The sequence below is a fragment of the Drosophila kikkawai genome, chromosome 3L, assembly GCF_030179895.1.
Source record: "Drosophila kikkawai strain 14028-0561.14 chromosome 3L, DkikHiC1v2, whole genome shotgun sequence".
NCBI classification, from domain to species: Eukaryota; Metazoa; Arthropoda; class Insecta; order Diptera; family Drosophilidae; genus Drosophila; species Drosophila kikkawai.
In genome coordinates, this window is record NC_091730.1 from 9,825,496 (window position 1) to 9,844,845 (window position 19,350).

Sequence of the window (19,350 nt, forward strand, 5' to 3'; positions counted from 1 at the left end):
GTGCCAGTGTTAGCCAACTTCTGATAATTTATTTCCATCCTTAATTTTTTTGGTATTTTTTTTTAGTATTTCCCCAAAACCAGTTGGCATTTCTCACCTGACCAGTTGCGGTCACACTGATTCGGTTTGACTCTTGGCGGCGTAGTTTTGTTTATTTTATTTATTGCGTGTTCTGTAAAGTTTTGTAAGCCTTTTTTTTAGTAGTGTGTTTACATCCATGAATTTCAACGATGGCGACTTCAAGGATCTGCGCTCCAAGCTGGACATTATGGGCTTCACGCAGACGCTGCCTGTGCTGGCCATTCCGCTCGTCCAGGCGATCTTTGGGGATTTGATCAAGACGACGGAATGTCTGCGGGACACCAAAAAGCAGGTTGCGTCGTTGCTGGAGGTTTGTATATACAAATCAGGGAGCGTGTCCCCATTAAACCTTGGTTGCTAAGCACTCCCTTTGTTGTGGTTCATGCAGGACAAGACCTGTTGGGAGCTGGGCGTTGAGCCCTACAAATGCGACAATGCCCGCCTGCTGGCCGAGTGCAACGAACTCCATTTGCAGTTTCTGCGGGACCGGGAGGACTACGAGCTGCGCCTGTGCGGTAAGTCTCAATCGATTCCCGATTATTTTTATACCTAAACTCTGCCTTAGAATCCCAGCGCAAGATACGGAACCTGGAGACGGACAGGGAGCACTTGCAGAGCCACAATGTGGGGCTTCAACATCAACTGGATGCCTTGCTCTCCAAGCAAATGGTTTCATCAACCGCAGCCAAGAGAACGCAGATAGGAGTTAATCGTCAAGGTGGGTAAAAAAGTCAGGAAAAATCCTTTTCCTTTCTTCTAAAATGAAATTCCCTTCTCCCTTTCCTTTTAGCCAAAAAACCATTTATAACCACCGTTCGTTCTGGCAATGTTTTGCCCTCTGTTCTGGGCAGCAGCTCCTCCGCTGCTTTGAAATGCACCAAATGCAATGCTGGTGTCTTCCAAAAGACCACCACCACTGGCAAGGATGGTGGAGTGACAGTCACCCAGACCAGCGGCCAAGAGGAGCTGGACAAGATCCAAAACGATCTCATTTCCGCCGGCGAGCAACTGGAGTTTTACAAGCGCAAAGTGGAGGCCAGGAATCGGGAAATACGTCGCCTGAATGATATGTTAACCGGTGGACGACCTCCAGCAGCTTTGGCCAAGGATTGCTGTTACAAGGATGTGGGTGCTCTTTCCCAAGATATCGACCTGCTGCAGCGGGAGAAGAGCGAACTGATGCTGCAGGTGCGCGATTTCCAGGACAAAATGCACGATGCCATGCAAAAGGCATTGGGATCCGAGGAGGAAAAGCGCAAGCTGCAAACCCAACTGGAAGAACTCAAGGAGGCTGCCCTGCAGGTGGAGGAGCAGGCCAATACAGAGATAGAAGCCAGAGAGCAGGAAATCAGGCAGTTGCAACAGGATTTGAAGCACCTGCAAAGGGGCAAGCATAACCGACTGGCTGGAGGTACCGCCTCCAACCAAGCAAGTGACAAGCATAATCTCAACGAGCGTCTGAATCTGCTGACACGCCGCGAGGAGGAACTGGAGGCCACCAATGAGAAGCACAAGAAAAAGATCAACAAAATGCAGGCCAAGATTCAGGAGCTGGAAAAGGAGCTAAAGGAATATAACCAACATAACCCAGTCATGCTGGATGAGGAGAAGATTCGCCTTGCATCGGAGCGTGATTTCTTCCAGAAGGAATACCTGCGCCTGATGAGCAAATCCGGTTCCGAGACGGAGATAGCCTTCTTGCATGCCCAAATCAAGTCCAAGGATGAAGAGCTCAAAGCTCTTCGATTTGAGCTCTTCCCCAACAGTTGCAAATTGCAGTTTTCGCCTCAAAAGAGTGTCCAGTACGAGACTCTGCCCCGAGTTACAGTTTCCTCCTCTTCCGAATCCACTCGTCCCTCCACAGCCAATACCAATCAAAGTGAATGCGTTCAGGCTGCCATTTGTAGGGCAGAGCGAGAGCGGGATTGTGCTAGAACCGAGCTGGAACGTGTGCGCTGCGAACGGGATGGCCTGAGGGAGAAGCAACTGTCCACTGTTCAGCTCCATGCCGAAGAGCTCAATGCTCTGCGCATGCGCAACGAAGAGCTAAACGATCGATTGAGGCAACTGGAGCGGGATAAAAGGGATCTGAACTCGGCACGCATTCCCGCTGAAACCAATCTGGCGCTGCTCAAGGAGGATCTGGTTCAGATGCGTCAACGGGTGACCTCCCTGCAAGCAGAGATTGAGCAGCTAAAGGAGGAGAACAGTCAAGTCAGGTGAATTATTTAAAGGTTATTTTCTGATTTTTAAATGCTTATGAAAATGTTTATTCTGTTAGCTTGCTTAATGAGCAAAATGATCGCATTATAACCGAGTTGCAGAGCAAGCTTTTGGTGGCCGAACGTCAGCGTCAGTCGGCGGATGTGCGAGCCAGCACCTTGGATTCCAGTCGGGAGTCCAATCGCAATGAGGTCACCCAGCTCCGGACTGATATTGGAGTTTTGCGGCAGACCTTTATATCACTAGAACATGAAAAGGATACACTTTTGGTGGGTATACAAGTAGGAGTAGTTCTTCTTTGTTAATGTTACTTTCAAGATCTCTTTTATCATAATATTGTATACATTTTTAATAATCTTTTCAGCATCAATTGGACAGCAAAACAGAAAGGACTTATAAGCTGGAATACGAGCTAAAGGATTGCCAGGAGAAACGCAATTCCCTCGAGCAAAATGTTAGGGAGCTAGAGGAACAAGTGCGGTGAGTAAAAGGGATTTAAAAATATATAATCTTTACAATATTTAAATTAGTAAGCCATTTAAATGATAAATACTTTGATTCTGTGGGTTTTTTATTAAAATTTATATTTTCAAAATTCCAAAACAAAGAAAATCCCCAGAAATTCTTATTTTATTATTATTTTATTTTGCCTTATCGGGAGCATTCCCTTTACTACACTTCATACATTTATTAGTCGATGTAATACATTCATGGCACAATCAATCTCTTCCTTACGGAACTCACGTTAACCGAATATCTCTAAAAACCACCTAGAAGAGAATTAACAAAATGGTTAAAATGGAATAACAAGTGATCTTTGGGTAGATCAAACAAAAATAACACATAAACACAGCATGCAACACAGAATTATCAGAAAAAAAAAAAGAGATTCTTTGAAGTAGTCAGGGGGAGAGGGAGGCATGCGTAGGATGACAGAGGGAGGAAGGATCCATCTCAATCAGAAGACACAGAATAGCTTGAAGATAACTTCCTAGAAGGCCCCACCAAAGTGCAGATCATTGAGAAACTTTGAGTTGAGTCGCTCGTTGGTTAAATACCTCGCCAGGCTGACACTCGGAGCGCTGCAGTTGCTCATGCCACGCTGATCCCCTGCTGCTGCCGTCTGATCCGAAGGCGTATAGCCCGGGCGGCAGACGCACTTGGCCCGACTAGCATGGGCCAAGATGCCCGTCTTTGTGCCATTTGCTGTCTGAGTTTTTAGTGGCTCCAGCCACTGACCAGCACCGCAGGGTCCACGACTATACAGCTTGTGGCACTGTCCATTGATCTCCACCATTCCCGGCGTGGACTCGCATATGTTCAGCTCTTTGTCCCCGTTCTCGCCGGAACACTGCTGATCTAGATTGGTGAGGACGCCGGAGCAACCACACATGCCATTGTAGGAGATGCCATCGATGGATGGCCGGGCAGTAAAGTCAAAGATGACCACCTGGTGCAGAGCACAGGGACCCTGAGATCCTATCCTGTAGCAAGAGTCTTCCGCTGGGAAATACAGACGATTCTTGCCACAAAAGTTGCGCACACAACTGGTGCCATTGACCAGGAACTCATTAGGGCCACAGGGACCTCTAGTATACAGGCGATAGCAGATGCCATCGCTCCAGGGCACATAGCCCTCTTTGCACTGGCATTGGCCACGTGGTAAAAGCTGGAGGGAAGAGCTGCCTCCAGCCTCCTCCTGAATAACCTCATCGGGTATGCGGAAGATGTGACCGGGTGGACAGGGACCAGGAGTGTCTGAAAGGGAGGAATGTAATATAAGGAGTACTATTTTAAGGAGTTTTTTCTTCAATCAATCAAATCCTACCCAGCTCGTAGCACATTTGCTGTGGAGCATGATAGTGCGGCAAATGTCGCTGACAATCACAGCGGCCGCCGGGCAAGAATATATGACCCGGCGTGGAGCAGGGTCCTTTGGTGTAGTGCTCGTAACAGGACTCCTCCGCTGGGTAATAGAACGTAGACAACTCGCCCTCATTCTCACAGCGACACTCGGCCAGTCCATCCTCGTTTCGGACGAGCAGTTTGCCTCGGCTACAGGGTCCCTTGGAGTGACGGCCATAGCACTTGTTGTCTCTAGGCCAGAACACCATATTCTCCGGGCAGTGCAGGGGTCGCTTGCAAGTGCCCCAACGATTGCCAGATCTGGAATATATATATACATTTCCAGAATTAAGAACTGATCTCTTTAGGGGTTTTTACCCACCTCTTGACCTGCTCCGGCATGGGCTGGAAGTACTCCTCCGGCTGGCAGGGTCCTCGCTCATACAACTTATAGCAGACATTCTGGTTCAAAGGACTTAGGGCTGTTCCCGGTGGACAACGGCACTCGGCAGCTGGTAGATCCTTTCTTTTCGCACTCACTGCCGTGGGACTTAGCTCCATGGTTTCCGGACAAGGATAGCCAAGAGTAAAGATCTTAAAGCACTTTTTTAGAGGAGTCCAATACAAAAGCTGCCAGCCACCGGCCATGCTGGCACAAGGATTCTTAGCGGGATCACTCCAGGGAGGAGGAACAATCCCACCAGCCACCTGATGCGGATGCTGGCCAGTGGTTAGTAGGAGGAGCAGGCAGGTAAGGATGGAGCTGCCCGCCTGCAGAGCAGCCCAGCAGATGAGCGCTTTCCGACGTCTCATTATGGAAGAGCTTAAAAAAAGCGAAAGTAAATCAATTAATTACAGGCTAATCCGCAGTGAAACTTGAAGAAATTAGTTAAATCAGATGGATAAATATATTATTAGTAATATATTATTAAATCATTAGAGGTTTATATACAAAATTAGCTTCTTAAAAAGCAGTTTTGATATTTCTGAAGGTCGATTGTTTCACTTCCATTTTGACAACTACAAATTAAACATAAAATTATATAAAATTAAGTGTCAATTAAGTGGAATTAAGTTCGTATTAGGGAAGTTCCCCCCATAATCATTTATTCATTCTCCTAAAAATAGTAATATTTTATGGCATTGGGGAGAAGGAAGCTCTGAGCTCTCAGCTCTCATTAAACCGGATGATGGATGACTTTTCCATTGTCGTTTAAAAATCAATTCGCCGCTGCAGCTTTAGGAGGGCCTAAAGCGGGTCCAATTCGAATTAGCCAACCCTTTTGGGGGGCAACTGATTATCATGTTGTGGTCACCGCAAAAAAACGGCCGAAAACCCGAAGAGCAAAACCGAAAAAAAAAAAACTATAAACAGTCTGAAAACCAGTAAACGGTTCGCGCGCGGTTAACCATGACCCAAATACCCATTTATCTTGACTTCTTTTCGCCTCAGCCGCTCAGGCGCTGTCCAGAAATCTTCTGCTCCAGCTGCAGCCACAGCTACAACAACAAGCTCCAGCTACAACTCCCAGCTGTTGGTCATAATCGAGAGGCTTCTTATGTAAGCGGCAGAAACCGCAAATGACGAAACGCTCATGTGGCAGCAACGGCAACGGCACCAACCTGCCAGGCAGACAGCCAGCGAAGCGATTCCGCCGCCGGACACGAAAGGTGCCACACACTCTGGGTTGGCTTCCCCCTTTGCCAGACAGCTCCAGGAGCTTGGAGCTGCCGTTACCGGGGGTTGCGTGATTTGTGGCAACTGGTTTTTGGGGTTTGTGTTGCCGTTTTAATTCTGACTTTACTGGGATTCTTCGGTCCATTTGTTCGCACCTTTCGTCAGGTTTTTGGTAACACACAAAGTGGCTTTTGTTATAAAGTATTTACATGTTTTTTTAATAGTAGAAAGCGTTCTGATTTGGGTTTTCTTCTAAAGATTATTTATCTTTGAAAATTTTGTTGGATTTTTTTGTCAAGAATTTTGTGGAATTTTTTGTTAGAAATTGTATTATTATAATCAACATTTTTGTTGGTTCTTATTAAAAAATAATATTGATTTTATTAAGATATTTCTTTATTCAAATATGTTTTCTTTATAATAATAAAAACACTTTTTTCATCGTGTAAAAGTCTATAATAAAGCATTTCCCTCAAAGGGAAGGTTTTGTTTAGGTTCTTATATCAAACACTTATTTTTCAGCATTGAGATTTGATTTGATTAATGCCTTTACTATATTTAGCTTTTTTGATAAATATATAATTTAATTAAAACCACAAAAAAGATATAAAGATGAATTTTTCATGTTTTTATATTTTTTTTTTGTAATACATTTGTTTTATGATAGTTTTATTTGTTTTTAACACCTTTCGTAAGCTTTTTGTTAAAACCTAAAACTGGATTTAACTCACTGCTAGTCTGTTTTATTTAAATTTTAAATCAATTAATCCATAGACATGGACAGACAGCTGTTGTAAGCCACAAAAAGCATTCGTTTTTATTTGTACTATTCCAGTTTTTAGCTTCGTTTACCTTTTATAAAAACTTGGTATTTAATGAGATATATGGTAATTTATTTTTATATATTTTTTTTTTAAATCAGCAACCTTGATTTATTTTGTGATATATTTTATAACATTTATTTTAGTTATTTGTGATACTATTTATACTCTTTATTTGTTTCAATAAATCTTTGTTTCTTTACAGTTATTTTTAATTGTTTTAAACTTTATATTTTGCAATTTTTTAAACTCCCATTTAATTTGCACTTTTAACCTTATAAACTTGATTAACGGTCTATAATTGCCACTTGCAGATTTAATGTCTTAAAAGTTGTTTAAATGTTGGGAAAGATTTTTTGGTAGGCTTACACCTTAAGCCTGATACTTATCGTAGAAACAAGCCCACTAATCCCATTTATTTAACTAATTAATCCAATTAATTTATGACCCAAACGCAGTGAACACAAATCAGATTGAAGGCGAGCATTTTTCGCTTAATTCTTTGTATTTATTCTGGGTTATTTTTTCTTGGGATTATCCCATTCCGCCCAGTCATTTATTTCGCACCTTTTGCAACTTCTTGGTAATAACCACAAAAAATAAAACTGGTTAGCGAGGCGGTTGAGGAGGAGGGCTCAATTTGTTTTGATTTGGCTTCGGCGGCAATCACACACAATAAACATAAAAAAGAAACAGAAACCGAAACTAAACTCCAGTTCGCGTTAAATTGAGACGATTTCCTAGGGCAGAACCGTCGCGACGACTGACTTGGTCAAGTAAATGAACCGATCGCGAGCGAGCCAGGCGGCGTCCGTCCGTTCGCCTGAACAGGTAACAAGCATCTGAGCCAACTCCTCAACGGTTGGTCTCTGCCCGCTCTTAGACTCCGCTCTTCCACACACACACACACAGAGGCAGGCAAGAAAAGGTGAAGCCAAGTCAAGCCGGGCTCATACAAATGTGTTAACCACTTTGGCCAAAAAGGTAACAAACGAAATGTCAGTGATTGTGTCTCTGTCTGTCTGCCTCTTAGCCTCTCTTAGCCATCCATCCAACCATCCGATCCGATCTGATCCGATCCGAGTTCTGCGTCTGCCTCAGCAGCAGTGACGACGGGTATTTGAACTTTGTTTAGCCTTAATGACTGACTGACGGACAACGATACGTTGGCTGCGATGGATACTCTCGGACAACGACGGCGACTTTGACTGCCTCTGTTGACTGTTGTGTGTTCTTGAGCTTCGGGCCAAGTGCGGATGTGTGTGGCTACGTGCCTGGCATCTGTAGTTAATGCTAGACACTCTAGACCCCCATTGTGCACTGACAGACAAAATCTTGGCTCATAATTGATTTAATCTTGGCTCATAATTAAAATTTACTGTCTTAAGTTAAATGGTTTGTAGTTATATTTTTAATTAAAATCATTATTTAATTTAATAAAAATAAGACACGATTACTAGTGAGTGTTAGATAACACTTCTGCGTCTTGAGATCAAAATGGCTTTGCTAAAAATAAAATCAGAGATCTGTCTTACTTTATAAAGGGGCTTCTGCAGCATAGGCAAACTTACCACTTGCTGTGGCACTAGAATGCCCAAGGTACTGATGAGGAAGACGGTGCTTTTATCTGAAAGATTTGTATGTCCTAATCCGTCATTGCGTTCCAAGCTTCTGAATAAAATTATAATAGATATTACTTTAAAAATCGCTTTTATTTCCTAACAGTGTCTTATTTCAAGAGCACTTTCTTTATGGAATAAAATTCTTTTTCCCCCAGTGTCGGCTTCTCTGCGGACACTGAGTGACCCCCTCTCTTTTTATGGCCAACTCGGAAGAGGGTCAGGTTTTGTGGCCTACGCGCTGGCATTGATTCCAATTGATTTCCTCACCATATATCCACTATTTATTCTCTCTGCTCTTCCGTTCCCCCCCAGCAAGCTGACCAGCAGGAACCGGCAGCGAGACTCAGAACTGACGGAGACCTCCACGGAAAGTAAAACGCTGCGCCAGCAGATTGTGGCACTCAAAGCCAGCCGCGATGAGGCAATCGCGGAGAATGGGTGAGCGAAAAAAATAAGTCATTAGCGCGGCGAAGAGGAGCAGCGAGAACTGCTTCCGCGCTGAGGCAACGCTTATGCCTGCCACTTTGATCATTAGCAGAGTTTTTATAATAATCTTGCAATGTTTGTTGCCACAGCCGGCTGATGGACAAGCTGAGCGACGCCCAGGTGGAGGCCAGGACGTTGCACAAGAAGCTGAAGGATTCAGAGCAGCAGGTGGCCAACATGAAGCAGCAGCTACACAAATACGTCCAGGAGGTGAAAAAGGCCGAGGATCTGCTTACCCAGAAGGTCAGTCTTAGCCCTAAAACTAGATACATAAGTGCATGAGTTCAAGTCGCTTATACAGGTGCCTTCTAAATTAAAGGAAAAGGAGCGCGACGAGCTGCTGGATCACTACCACTGCCTCAGTCAGGACCAAGTGGCCCTCGAGGGCAACAATCAGAGTCTGGAGTGCGAGGCAGCCGAGTTCCGGCGACAGATCTGCGACCTGGAGTGCGAGGTGCGCAGCCTGAAGGATCAACTGCAGTGCCGACAGTGTGCTCTTGACGAGATTGAGGTGCAGCTGGCCGCCGAACGACAAACGACGCGTTGCCTGCAGCGAGAGCTAGAAAATGCTCGCGATGATCTGCGTGTTCAAAAGGTTAATCTCGAGGCGCGCCAAGAGCTGTGCGACAAACTCGATGTGGAGAAGGACAAGCTCAATGCCGAGCTCAGCGAAGTCAACGAAATGCGTAAAAAGGTGAGCTTTCGCTCCGGTCCTGACCAGTATAAGTATCTGTATCCTAGTTAGAACTCATCTCCAGAGTAGTTTTCTTCGCTTTCTAACACAATTTTCTAACTAACTTTTTTGTGAGTGAGTAGCTTTTTGGTTTTAAAAGTAGGGATTTATTTGTAACTTAACACCTTAATCTTCTTGGCAGCTGGAAAGGCAGTGCGAAAAGCTGCGCGATGAACTGCAGCAGTCGAAGGCTGTCAAAAAGGTCACCACCGAAACCACTGACCAAATGATGGATCGCTTGCACAGTGACCAACAGCGTCAGGCTGATGCTGGAATAAGATCGAAAAATGAAATGGATCGTCTGCAGCGTCTTTACCAAGAGACTTTGGTGAGTACTGACCATCATTTTTTAATAATTATAATTTAATAATAATTATAATTTAATTTGTTATTTATTTATTCCCGAAAACAGCGTGAATTGCAAGAAGAACGCGAACGCTGTAGACAACAAGAGGACCTGGCCAATCAGTATGAAGAACAGGCCCGCGATTTGCGACGAAATCTCACCGAGGATCGCTTTACGCGGGCAAGGACGCGTGCTGTGAGTCCCAGGATTCCCTCAAAGACACTTTAAACTTATTAGATGTACTTATGTTTTTATATTTTAACTCAAATTTAACGTTTGGCTGGACAGACTGTCGAAATATTGTACAAAACAAATATATAAATATTTTTAAAAACTCAAACAATTGTTGAAACTCCGGACTTCTTTGGACTTTTGGACTTACTATCTATAGTAGGGACTTTTGCTTTGGCACAAGGCTGCCAGCTGGCGATAGGTCTCGTACATACAGGGACAGGCATTGAAGGAAGGCTTCTCTTCGTCCCTTGGGGATAGTGTTTCGAGGCAGCTATCGTAGGCATCCTCTTCCTCCTCTTCCCAGCTGGACTCTAGGCAGGTGTGCTCAGCCGAACTGCTGGAACCTGTTTATTTAAATTACCTATTATTTAATATTTTTATTATTAAGTGAAAAAAAAACTTACGTGGAGTATAATTATCATTTGATAAAATCGAATCAGGCTGGCGATACTTCAGTGCCTGCTCCCAATCAATATGGTTGCGGCACTGTTCCTCCACATGGCTACGCTTGTTTAGGACACCATCCTCATCCTTGAAGGTCACTGTGCGTGTTCGCTTATCGCAGACAGTGGCATAGCTCTTGTTTCGTGAGGAAGACATGGCCGATAGTAAATGATGATGCTTGCTAGAAGCCATGGATCGCGCCGTTTCGTAGCCATCGCATTCACATCCCGACTGAATGTCATCTGAACGATTTGAATAATCCTTTTTTCTATTTAAAAACTTTGTATCCTCTTCTTCCTCTTCATCCTGATTTTGAGCTTGAGAATAATGCGTTTTTCTATTTAAAAACGATGAGTATTCATTGGCATCCTCTTGGTCTTGATTTTGAACCTCTGAATATTCATTTTTTCTCTTTAAAAACTTGGAAAATTCATTCTCATCATCTTGGTCCTGATTTCGAGCCTCTGAAAGGAACTGCCTAAAAGAAGAAACTTCTCGTTTTCTATGGAAAGTTTTTTCGGTATTCTCTTCGTCATTTATTTCAAAATCTTGAGAATTCTTAAACCCTTTAGACAAGGGTTTTCTGAAGCTTTCTTGCGTGGAAGTTCCTCCGCTTAACATACTGGAAGCATCCTTGAGTTCCTTGTTTTCAGTGGAATTTTTTAGTTCTTTTTTTAGCCGAGATTCAAGGAGGTTCATATCAAACTTCTGGTCTTCATTAGAAACTTGAAGATCCTTGGTTTGGTAATGGCTATTATTAGCTATGGTTTCAGTAGAAACCGAAGTTGGGCTTTCCCCCCCAAATGAAATTGGACTTGGATTACTTCGCCGATGGGAATGTGTAGTTGGGCTTGCCTGGTTTCGAGACAATCCTTCTACAAGCGAAAAAGAACTTGGTTTACTTTGACGATGGGTATCTACAGTTGGGCTTTCCTGGTTTCGAGATAATCCTTCAACATGCGAAAAAGGATGTGGGTTACTTTGCCGATGGGAATCTGTACTTGGGCTTTGCGGCTTTCGAGATGATTCTGCTTTACTACTCAAGTTACTGTGACGACCATTAAATACTTGGTTGGAATTCTGAGAGCTGCGTGTGGGATATGTCAGCGAGGATCGCTCAGGCCTGCGCTGAGTCTCTGTCGTGGTGTTTGCCTGCCTCGTTGGAGGAGAAACGATTTGGTGCTTGACAGGAAGGGATGCATAACTGACGCTATCTGTTTCTAAATCCCTAGGCAAGGAAGATGGGTCTTGATATATATTCTTTGCCACAACAGTCTCCTTGGTGGACTTTGCCCTTTCTTGTCTCAACCCTTGGTGCTTTGAATCCTCAACGATTTCTTTGGTGATCTTTGACCGCTCTTGTCTTAACCCTTGGTTCTTCGAAACTTTAGGCGCCACAACCCTCTCTTTTATCCTTTCTTGTCTCAACCCTTTGCGATCTTTATCCGGACAGTTGGTATATTGTATGTCTGCTCCAGTAGCGCCACTCCCACTGGGATAATGGAATCGGGTTTCTTTGCAGTTGGTAGGAGGAGGAGTAGGAGCAGGAGTAGGAGTAGGCGAAGGAGTAGGAGTAGGAGTAGGAGTAGGAGTAGGCGAAGGAGAAGGAGAAGGAGAATCGCTTACTGGATCGGTTGTGTTGCTATCCAAAGGAGTGGAGCCCCACTCGTCGAAGCAGGATTCATAGGTGAATGGAGCTGGAAACATTTCTATAGAACATCCTGGGTCATGGTATCCCCTCCGTTCATGATTACACTGATCCAATATTGGAGTTTTAACTTTCTGGCTATCCCTACATACTGAGACTCTTTGCCCTTCCCATGAGTTGATCTGATTTTCAGGACATTCTCTTCGATCTGTTGGTTTAACATTTTCCTTTCGCAGTTTTGTGTATGTGGGAATAGGCTTTACACCTTCTCGGAGATCTTCCTTGGAATTTTCTTGGTAATACAATCTCAAATATTCCTGGTACATACGTTCATCTTCCTTGCGAGATTGACTTTTTGGAGGAACTACTTCCGTTTCTTGCTTTAAATTTTCTGGATACTGAAACTCGTTTTTCCACGGAATCTCTGGACTGGGTACCTTTCCCTGCTTTATATTTTCCCGACTCTCCACTATACGTAGACTTCCCTGATCCCTACTTTTTTTCTCCTGACTTTCCACCTTCGGCAACTTCTCCTGATTTCGCATTTTGTTCTTTTGCCGGTTGTTTTCATTCGTTAATATTTTTCCACTCCTAATTGGACTTTTCCTTTTCTCCCTTGGACTCTCAAGGAAAGACGACGGCGACACCGTCAGCTTAGAACTTCTCTGTTGGCCGACCGTCCTACGATCCGGTGATACACTGACGCACCTATTACCGCAAATTTCCTGGGTATTAAGATCAGTGACCCGCCTCCGTGCGGTGCAGTAAGGTATACCATGCTCAATACCCCGGTTGAAGGCGATATTATAGCAGCAATCTGGTGCTCCATAGCTTGTGGGGTAATGGCAACAACAGTTACAGCAGCCACCACTCAGTCTGGCTGTGAGTTCTTTGCACCTAAGTTCACTTTGCCTGGGTTCCTCCTTGGGTTTGGGGTTTTCTGTTTTCAGATCTTTGGGAGGGGGTTTTCCGGGCTTAAGTTCTTTTTGAATGGAACTATTTGCTGGGGGTTTTCCGGGCTTAAGTGGAGGTTCTTTGGACGGAAGATCTTTTAGGGGAATTCTCTTTGGCAGTGGTTTTTGTGGAGTTAATTCTTTAGGCGGAAGTCCTTTTGGAGCGATTCTTTTTGGCGGAAGATCTTTTGGCAAAATTACCTTTATAGGTGGTTTTCTCGGATTGAGCTCTTTTAGAGGAAGTCCCTTTGACACGAATACCCTTGGCATGGGTTTTCTTCCAATGAGTTCTTTAGCTGGAAGTTGCCTTGGCTGAGGTTTTTTTGGCGGAAGTTCTTTAAGCGGAAGTTGCCTTGGCGGAAGTTCCTTTGGCGGAAGTTCTTTAGGTGGAAGTTTCCTTGGCGGAAGCTCCTTTGGCGGAAGTTTCCTTTGATAAAGTTCCTTCGACTTGATCTCTTTGGGAAATTCTTTAAGCGAAACCCCCTTTGGCGGTGGTTTTATTGGCGTGACGTCTATCCGCTTGACTTCTTGGGACGCGGGCTTCGGAAAACCATCTTTTGACGAAGGCCTTATTTCAACAGTTCGACAATGTGCCCTACATACTTTACCCGGACATGCACACCGTCCACCTCCACCCTGCTGTCTGACTATTGGCCGATTGGCTTTAAACCTCTCGGCCCAGGTCATTCGTCTTTCTTCCTTCCTTTTTTTAAAACTGTTATTAACTTCCTTCAAGCGATCTATTTCATGGTTAATCTGATGATTCAGGCTCTCCACCCGCTCCCGTGTGCGATGGATCTTCTCGATTTCATCCGACGAGGAGGTAGTACGGGCTGCAATCACAGAAGGATTTCGGTAGACCCTGCGGCCTTGTAGGTAAATCCTTTCGCTCGTCTGAATAGAAAAGCGTTCCTGCCGCTCCAGGACAATGCTGCCACCTGCGGGAGTAGTTTCATTTTTATATTTATTTTTTTTATTTATTCTCTACCTAAGATGGGTCGATTCTTGCTCTCCATAGAGTTTTCTTCGCCTGATTTGGAATCGGTGAGCTCGTAAAAAATATATACGCATCAAGAGCTTTCGATGTTTCCATATAGGGAGACGTTGAGTGTTTGCTTTCACTTTGATTAATTTTGACCAACAACTTGGATTGCTAATTTGGAAATATTTAAAAATACATAGTTCTTTTTATTAACCTTACTTATATTCCCACAAAGTAAACAAAACTGGGTTTGAAACAGTTGCTGCTTAGATTATATATTTTACTCGCATTAAAGAATATTACAATCATTTTTTGTTTTTTGTTAAATTGACATTGCTTAATGCCAGGGATTTTGGTACGCGTGTAGACTCGAACCCGAGTCGTGTGTATTGCAAACAGAAAAGAAATACTAAACATAAATTTTTAACAATTTGTAATTTTTACTACAATAGAAACTACGTATAAGAACTGCTTTGGGCAATGCCATTTCAGAGCGAACACAAATACTATTATAGGCCAAGGACAAGGCCAAGGACATGGGATGAGAGCTTATGGCGTTACTCATCTTGCTATTATTAGGTCTTTGAAAGCAGGGGGACTACGATTGGAATTGCATAGCACTGGGCCTTGGTGGGGGCTTCCTAATCTCTAATCTATCCATACCTTTTATGGCTCTGAACCGCTGGCACTACTAAACTGGCTGCTAGAGAGCGGAGTGCTGACATCGCGACTCTCACCGTTGAGCAAATAAACCGGAACACGGCTGGTCACCAGCTCGAGGTTATGCGACGGCGATAAGAGGGCTCCAGTATCCTCCCCATCCTCCGGCTCGAGCATAGGAGCTGCAATAATCTCCAGTTCGTTGCCAACCTCGGGCACTAACTCCTGATCAAACTCGTATGCAGAAGGATCTGTTGTTGTTTTTGTTTGTTCGGGAACGGGAACGGGGTCGGGGACCGGCACTGGGTCCGGTTCTACTTCCGGTTCTTCATCTGGCGCTGGCTCAGGGTCTACAGAGGCTATAAAACCAACTTCGGTTACATCTTTCAATCCTGATTCCATAGCTGGACATGAAGTTTGCAGGTAGCTTTTCTTCAATTTATTCTTGATGTGCGTCCAGGCAGTTCTCTTTGTTTTCCTTCGCCGCCTTCGCTTTGGCTTTTTCTCCAGCTGCGGCTTATCTTCTTCGGTTGGGGATTGTGTCTCGCCATTCGCCTGATGAAGATCCTCTTGATGCTTCTGCAGCTGTTTTTCCAGCTCCTCGAGCAAATGCTGCAGCAGTTTTTCCTCCTCTGCCGCCGGATGTGACACTGGAGCAGGCTCCAGCTCCTGCTGATTGTCCTCGTGCAGCTGTTGCTGTCGCTCCTTCTCATTTTCCGTCAGAGGATCCTGATTTTCCACAGGCTGTAGGTCATCCATTTGCTGTTGCTCAGCCAGATCATGTTGCTTCTTGGGTTCCTCCTGTTGGTTTTTCTGTGAAGGCTCTTCTTGGGGTGGCTGCCTTTGGTCATTGGGAACATCCGACGACTCGTGACCCTTGAGATTTATACGTTTCAGTCTTACAATGGGATACCTGTCCTTTGCCTTCGCGGATTCCTTGGCCCTGGGCGTTGGCTGTATAACCTTCAGTGCCTTTTCTTCCCTCAGCAACTTCCGCTGTTGCTTTTTGGACTGCTTCCGCTCCTCCTTCATCACATGATTGTCGATTCGCGTCATCTTCTCTTGCTTTATCATCAGCCGACGTTCTCGAATCTTCTCGCGCTGCTGGCTAAGCAGCTCATTGTATAACCTTACTTCGGCATCCGTTGGCCACTTGGATTTCTGGTGTCGGCTGGTGGTGGTTACGCTTTGAACATGGCAAGGACTACTGGAACTGTGCGTTGAGGCTGGCGGTGTGGGCAAGCCAACCTTCTTGTTATGGCTAGATGTGACCGGTTGTATCCGGGTGGGTGTACCACTAGAGGCGTTGCTGTTGGTGGGGGTTAAATGGTTATCGCAAATAGTTTGTTGGTTCTTGGCTTCCAGCTTGGCGAACATTCTCTCGCTGGCCTGAAAGTGCTCTGTAAATGTATAACTCTATTAGTAAGTTTTTGAGAGGGATCAGTGGAGATCCTCTTACCATTTCGCGCCTTCCGACGTATCAACTCTAGGTGTTCTGCCTTGGATGTTCTCCTCTGACGCTTGATCGAGGACTTCTTTGTTGCGGCGGCTAGTGCTGGCGAAGACGAACCCTTTGGGGCAGTGGCACCCAAATGCTGGGCACTAAAGGTAACCTGTTTCTTCAGAAGCGACGTCTCGCTGGTGTTGCTGCTGCAGTTTTGACTAGAAGATTGACGGCAGTGATACAGCGGTGTCCGCTGACCGCTGTCATCATCATTGTTGCTGCTGCTTCTGCTCCTACTCGGGAAGAGGCATCTGTACGGGTCGAGATCCTGCTGCTCCGGCTGCTCCTCCGCCAACGTTTGTACACTTTGATCGACCAGATGCGGCGCTGTGGTGGACACCAAGTGTAGGCTATCCCTGCGGCAACTATAGCTATTAACTATGCGCGGTATTGTATAGGTGGCAGTAGGCGGTATCGGGGCTACTGTCCGCTCATAGGTGCGCAGGTTGCTGGGATATATGCGAGTGACATTGACGGAGTCATCCTGATTCCCAGCATCGTTTGAGTTTGAGTTGGAGTTGGAGATAATACCATCTACGCTTGCGGGCACATTAAAGTTTACAGAGAACATTTCCATCTCGTCGTCGGAATCTCGCAGATCCACTATCTCCACAGAGCTATCGATGCCGCTAAAGAGAGCATTAGCCCGCTTGCAGGGCTCCAAGTGGCGGGCATTCCGGCAAAGGTTTTGCAGAAAAGCAGGCGGATTATGCTGCGTCACAGGGGGTGCTGCTCCCATGACGGTACTCCACATTGGGCAACTATCCTCATCATCTGAACTGAGCACCTGTGGAGTGAGTTTTTACGAAAAAGATTTGATTAAAATGGTGATAATTCCGGGTCAAGGGAATCTATTAGGGTATATGGGACTCAGCTGAGGTTTTAGTCATTTTTGGGACAATGGAATAGAGCTGGCCAGTGTCTTCTTGCGCGACTAACTGCGCCGACAGAAGCTTTGGCTCTAGAGCGCTTATACCAATCAGACCTTTTACTAAGACATCATAGTTAATAATTGATGAAAATATTTTTTCCTTGCTAAAACAAACCCTTCAGCTTCACTTACCACTTCGTTGGCTTGCGGCGGTCGGTTATCCATTCTGCTGGCAATGTGAAGGCTGGTGCAGCTGTTCTGCCTCAAATAATTTAAAATGGCGCGCGTGGCCGTTGTCTGGACGGTTATCTTAGGCAGGTAGGCGGCATACATACTCCTCGTGGTCAAAGATTCCGATGGTCTCATAAACTTATCGGCAAACGTCACAATGCGTTCTTTAAGGGACTCGTCCGGCTCCAGGCGGTACCAGTAGTAGAAAATGAGTATATATTCGATGTACAGCTTGTCGGGCAACTCGGCTTGGAGCATAATACTGGGCATGGACCAGTGGGGAAAGAGCCGGCTTTAGCAGAAAGATATAAATCTATTATTTATACTTATATTTATTATATATATACATACCTGTATAGTACAGACAAAATACTGGCTCTATTGAAGAGTTTAGGTGCCGCCAGAAGAGTGCGCAGCACATGCTCCTTGTGGACGCCAGGACCACCCTCTCCATGCTCCACATACAGCTTGAGGCAGGTATTAATACGATTAATTATGCACTTGTCAGCCTCGACCGATGCCTGGGCGGCGCACAACTCGCAGGATATGTAGTAGCCAACAATCTGGCAAATGCGTTGCCAGTAGTTCTCGTCCAGCTGTAGAGCCCGGCCCTGCATCATGCTGTGCACGATGTCCGTGAGTCCAATTATGATGCGCGCCAGCTGCCTACACTGGGGCGGTGAATACTGCGCCCGCTCAAACTCCTCCCGAATGGCACTGGAAAGATGTTTATGGTGAGTATCAGATGCAGCGGTGTTAGTCAGCGGGACTTACCCCTCGAACTGCGCCAGCAGGCGGGCCATGCGCTTGTCAAAGCCATCATCATCGTTCAGGGCCGCAATTGCCTCGCGTATCTTGCGCCGCGTCTCAACCAGATGACCAAACTCCGCCGGCTCCGCGTCCTTGGGTTCATTGTTGTCCATCTGTTGTAGACCTGTATCCGGTTCCGTCGATATGGACTCACTATCGTCTGCATTGGCCTCGATGCTGACCTTGTCGAAATCGTCCTCAGCAGCGCTGCCGCTGTTCCGCCGCCTGTTCCTCCTCCTCCCGGAAGCCTGTTGTGGCTCGCAAAGGCAACTCATGCCGCTGAAAAGTGCGAAGCGAAATGATAAATGCAAATGCTCGCATGCAAAGATTCGCGATGAAAGAAACTTGTTATTCCAGTGAAAGTCAGCCCCCCTCCCGACCCTTTACGCGCAAAATTAAAAAAAGAAAAAAAAAAAAAAAAGGCCAAAAGAAAACATACACATGCATGTATGGGATGGTATGTATGTACATGTATGCGCACGTACCTGTGTAAATGTTCGTTTTGGAGGCTTTACGCAGGAAATTTCACAAGTCCTTCACAAGACGCACTGCAGCACATTGGATTGCGCGGAAACATATTAACTTTTGCAATTTTAATATGCGGCGCACTGTTTACATATACTTTTTATACATCGAGCAGGAGCAGCCAGAACCGATTAAAGAGCTTCCGTCAGATGATGGGTTTATACCACGCGCATCTGCGGTATATCGCGTTTATCGCACATCGTGAAATGCCGCCCTCACGCTTCATATTAAATTGTTTTGTAATTTTAGCTGAAGGCACCGGCCAAATAGTTATCCGTTTGTTTTTTGTGTGTAGCTGATCTGTATGCCTCGTGGCTCAGTTAGTTTAAACTAAATTAAATCAACAGCTCAAGTCAATAAATCCGAATGCGTGATTAAGGACAACGTGGGAACGAAACAGGCGCGAAGCCGTCGCGTTTCGTCAGTGTTGGAAAGAGAAGTCCTGCCGCCGTTAATGCGTTTATGCGGTTCTATTAAAATAAAATGCATAAAAGAGACTAGAAAGAAATTAAAAAAAAAAAAAAAAAATGATATTTTAATTTTTTTTTAATATTTTTATTCTTGTTTATTTAGTTTTGATGTTCAGATGTATTATTTAATTTTAAAAATGTCATTCAAATTTTTTTTATTTTAATTAATCATCATATCAAATA

General features: G+C 44.9%; 4 protein-coding genes across 7 annotated transcripts; 1 reads left to right on the forward strand and 3 right to left on the reverse strand.

Moving 5' to 3' along the window:
* Window positions 1-106: 106 nt before the first annotated feature.
* Cep135 (Centrosomal protein 135kDa) lies at window positions 107-10,178 on the forward strand. Of its 2 annotated transcripts, none has more exons than XM_017164040.2 (11): window positions 107-391; window positions 470-596; window positions 647-799; window positions 872-2,300; window positions 2,363-2,573; window positions 2,669-2,784; window positions 8,583-8,708; window positions 8,846-8,999; window positions 9,058-9,450; window positions 9,632-9,817; window positions 9,902-10,178. In XM_017164040.2, exons 1-11 carry the CDS (start codon window positions 218-220, stop codon window positions 10,061-10,063), a joined length of 3,231 nt encoding a protein of 1,076 aa, XP_017019529.1. In that variant the 5' UTR covers window positions 107-217; the 3' UTR covers window positions 10,064-10,178. The 2 variants fall into 2 exon arrangements, with proteins under 2 accessions (XP_017019529.1, XP_017019530.1); XM_017164041.2 differs by having other exon boundaries at window positions 9,076-9,450.
* Window positions 2,953-7,581, reverse strand: LOC108072766 (uncharacterized). Its single transcript, XM_017164043.3, has 5 exons — window positions 7,216-7,581; window positions 4,532-4,972; window positions 4,133-4,470; window positions 3,363-4,062; window positions 2,953-3,074 (listed from the first exon to the last, which is right to left on the reverse strand). The coding sequence occupies exons 2-5, from the start codon at window positions 4,960-4,962 to the stop codon at window positions 3,050-3,052; spliced, it is 1,494 nt and encodes a 497-aa protein (XP_017019532.1). The 5' UTR covers window positions 4,963-4,972; window positions 7,216-7,581; the 3' UTR covers window positions 2,953-3,049.
* LOC121502201 (serine/arginine repetitive matrix protein 1) lies at window positions 10,102-14,287 on the reverse strand. Of its 2 annotated transcripts, XM_041775208.2 has the most exons (4): window positions 14,103-14,285; window positions 13,723-14,052; window positions 10,474-13,668; window positions 10,102-10,413 (listed from the first exon to the last, which is right to left on the reverse strand). In XM_041775208.2, exons 1-4 carry the CDS (start codon window positions 14,128-14,130, stop codon window positions 10,217-10,219), a joined length of 3,750 nt encoding a protein of 1,249 aa, XP_041631142.1. In that variant the 5' UTR covers window positions 14,131-14,285; the 3' UTR covers window positions 10,102-10,216. The 2 variants fall into 2 exon arrangements, with proteins under 2 accessions (XP_041631142.1, XP_041631141.1); XM_041775207.2 differs by having other exon boundaries at window positions 10,474-14,052; window positions 14,103-14,287.
* A 65-nt stretch (window positions 14,288-14,352) lies between these two features.
* Window positions 14,353-18,987, reverse strand: LOC108072813 (uncharacterized). 2 transcript variants are annotated; one of them, XM_017164107.2, is made up of 6 exons: window positions 18,658-18,987; window positions 18,137-18,451; window positions 17,714-18,079; window positions 17,324-17,654; window positions 16,216-17,047; window positions 14,354-16,156 (listed from the first exon to the last, which is right to left on the reverse strand). In XM_017164107.2, the coding sequence occupies exons 2-6, from the start codon at window positions 18,445-18,447 to the stop codon at window positions 14,763-14,765; spliced, it is 3,234 nt and encodes a 1,077-aa protein (XP_017019596.1). In that variant the 5' UTR covers window positions 18,448-18,451; window positions 18,658-18,987; the 3' UTR covers window positions 14,354-14,762. The 2 variants fall into 2 exon arrangements, with proteins under 2 accessions (XP_070142219.1, XP_017019596.1); XM_070286118.1 differs by lacking the exon at window positions 18,658-18,987 and having other exon boundaries at window positions 14,353-16,156; window positions 18,137-18,541.
* Window positions 18,988-19,350: the final 363 nt, after the last annotated feature.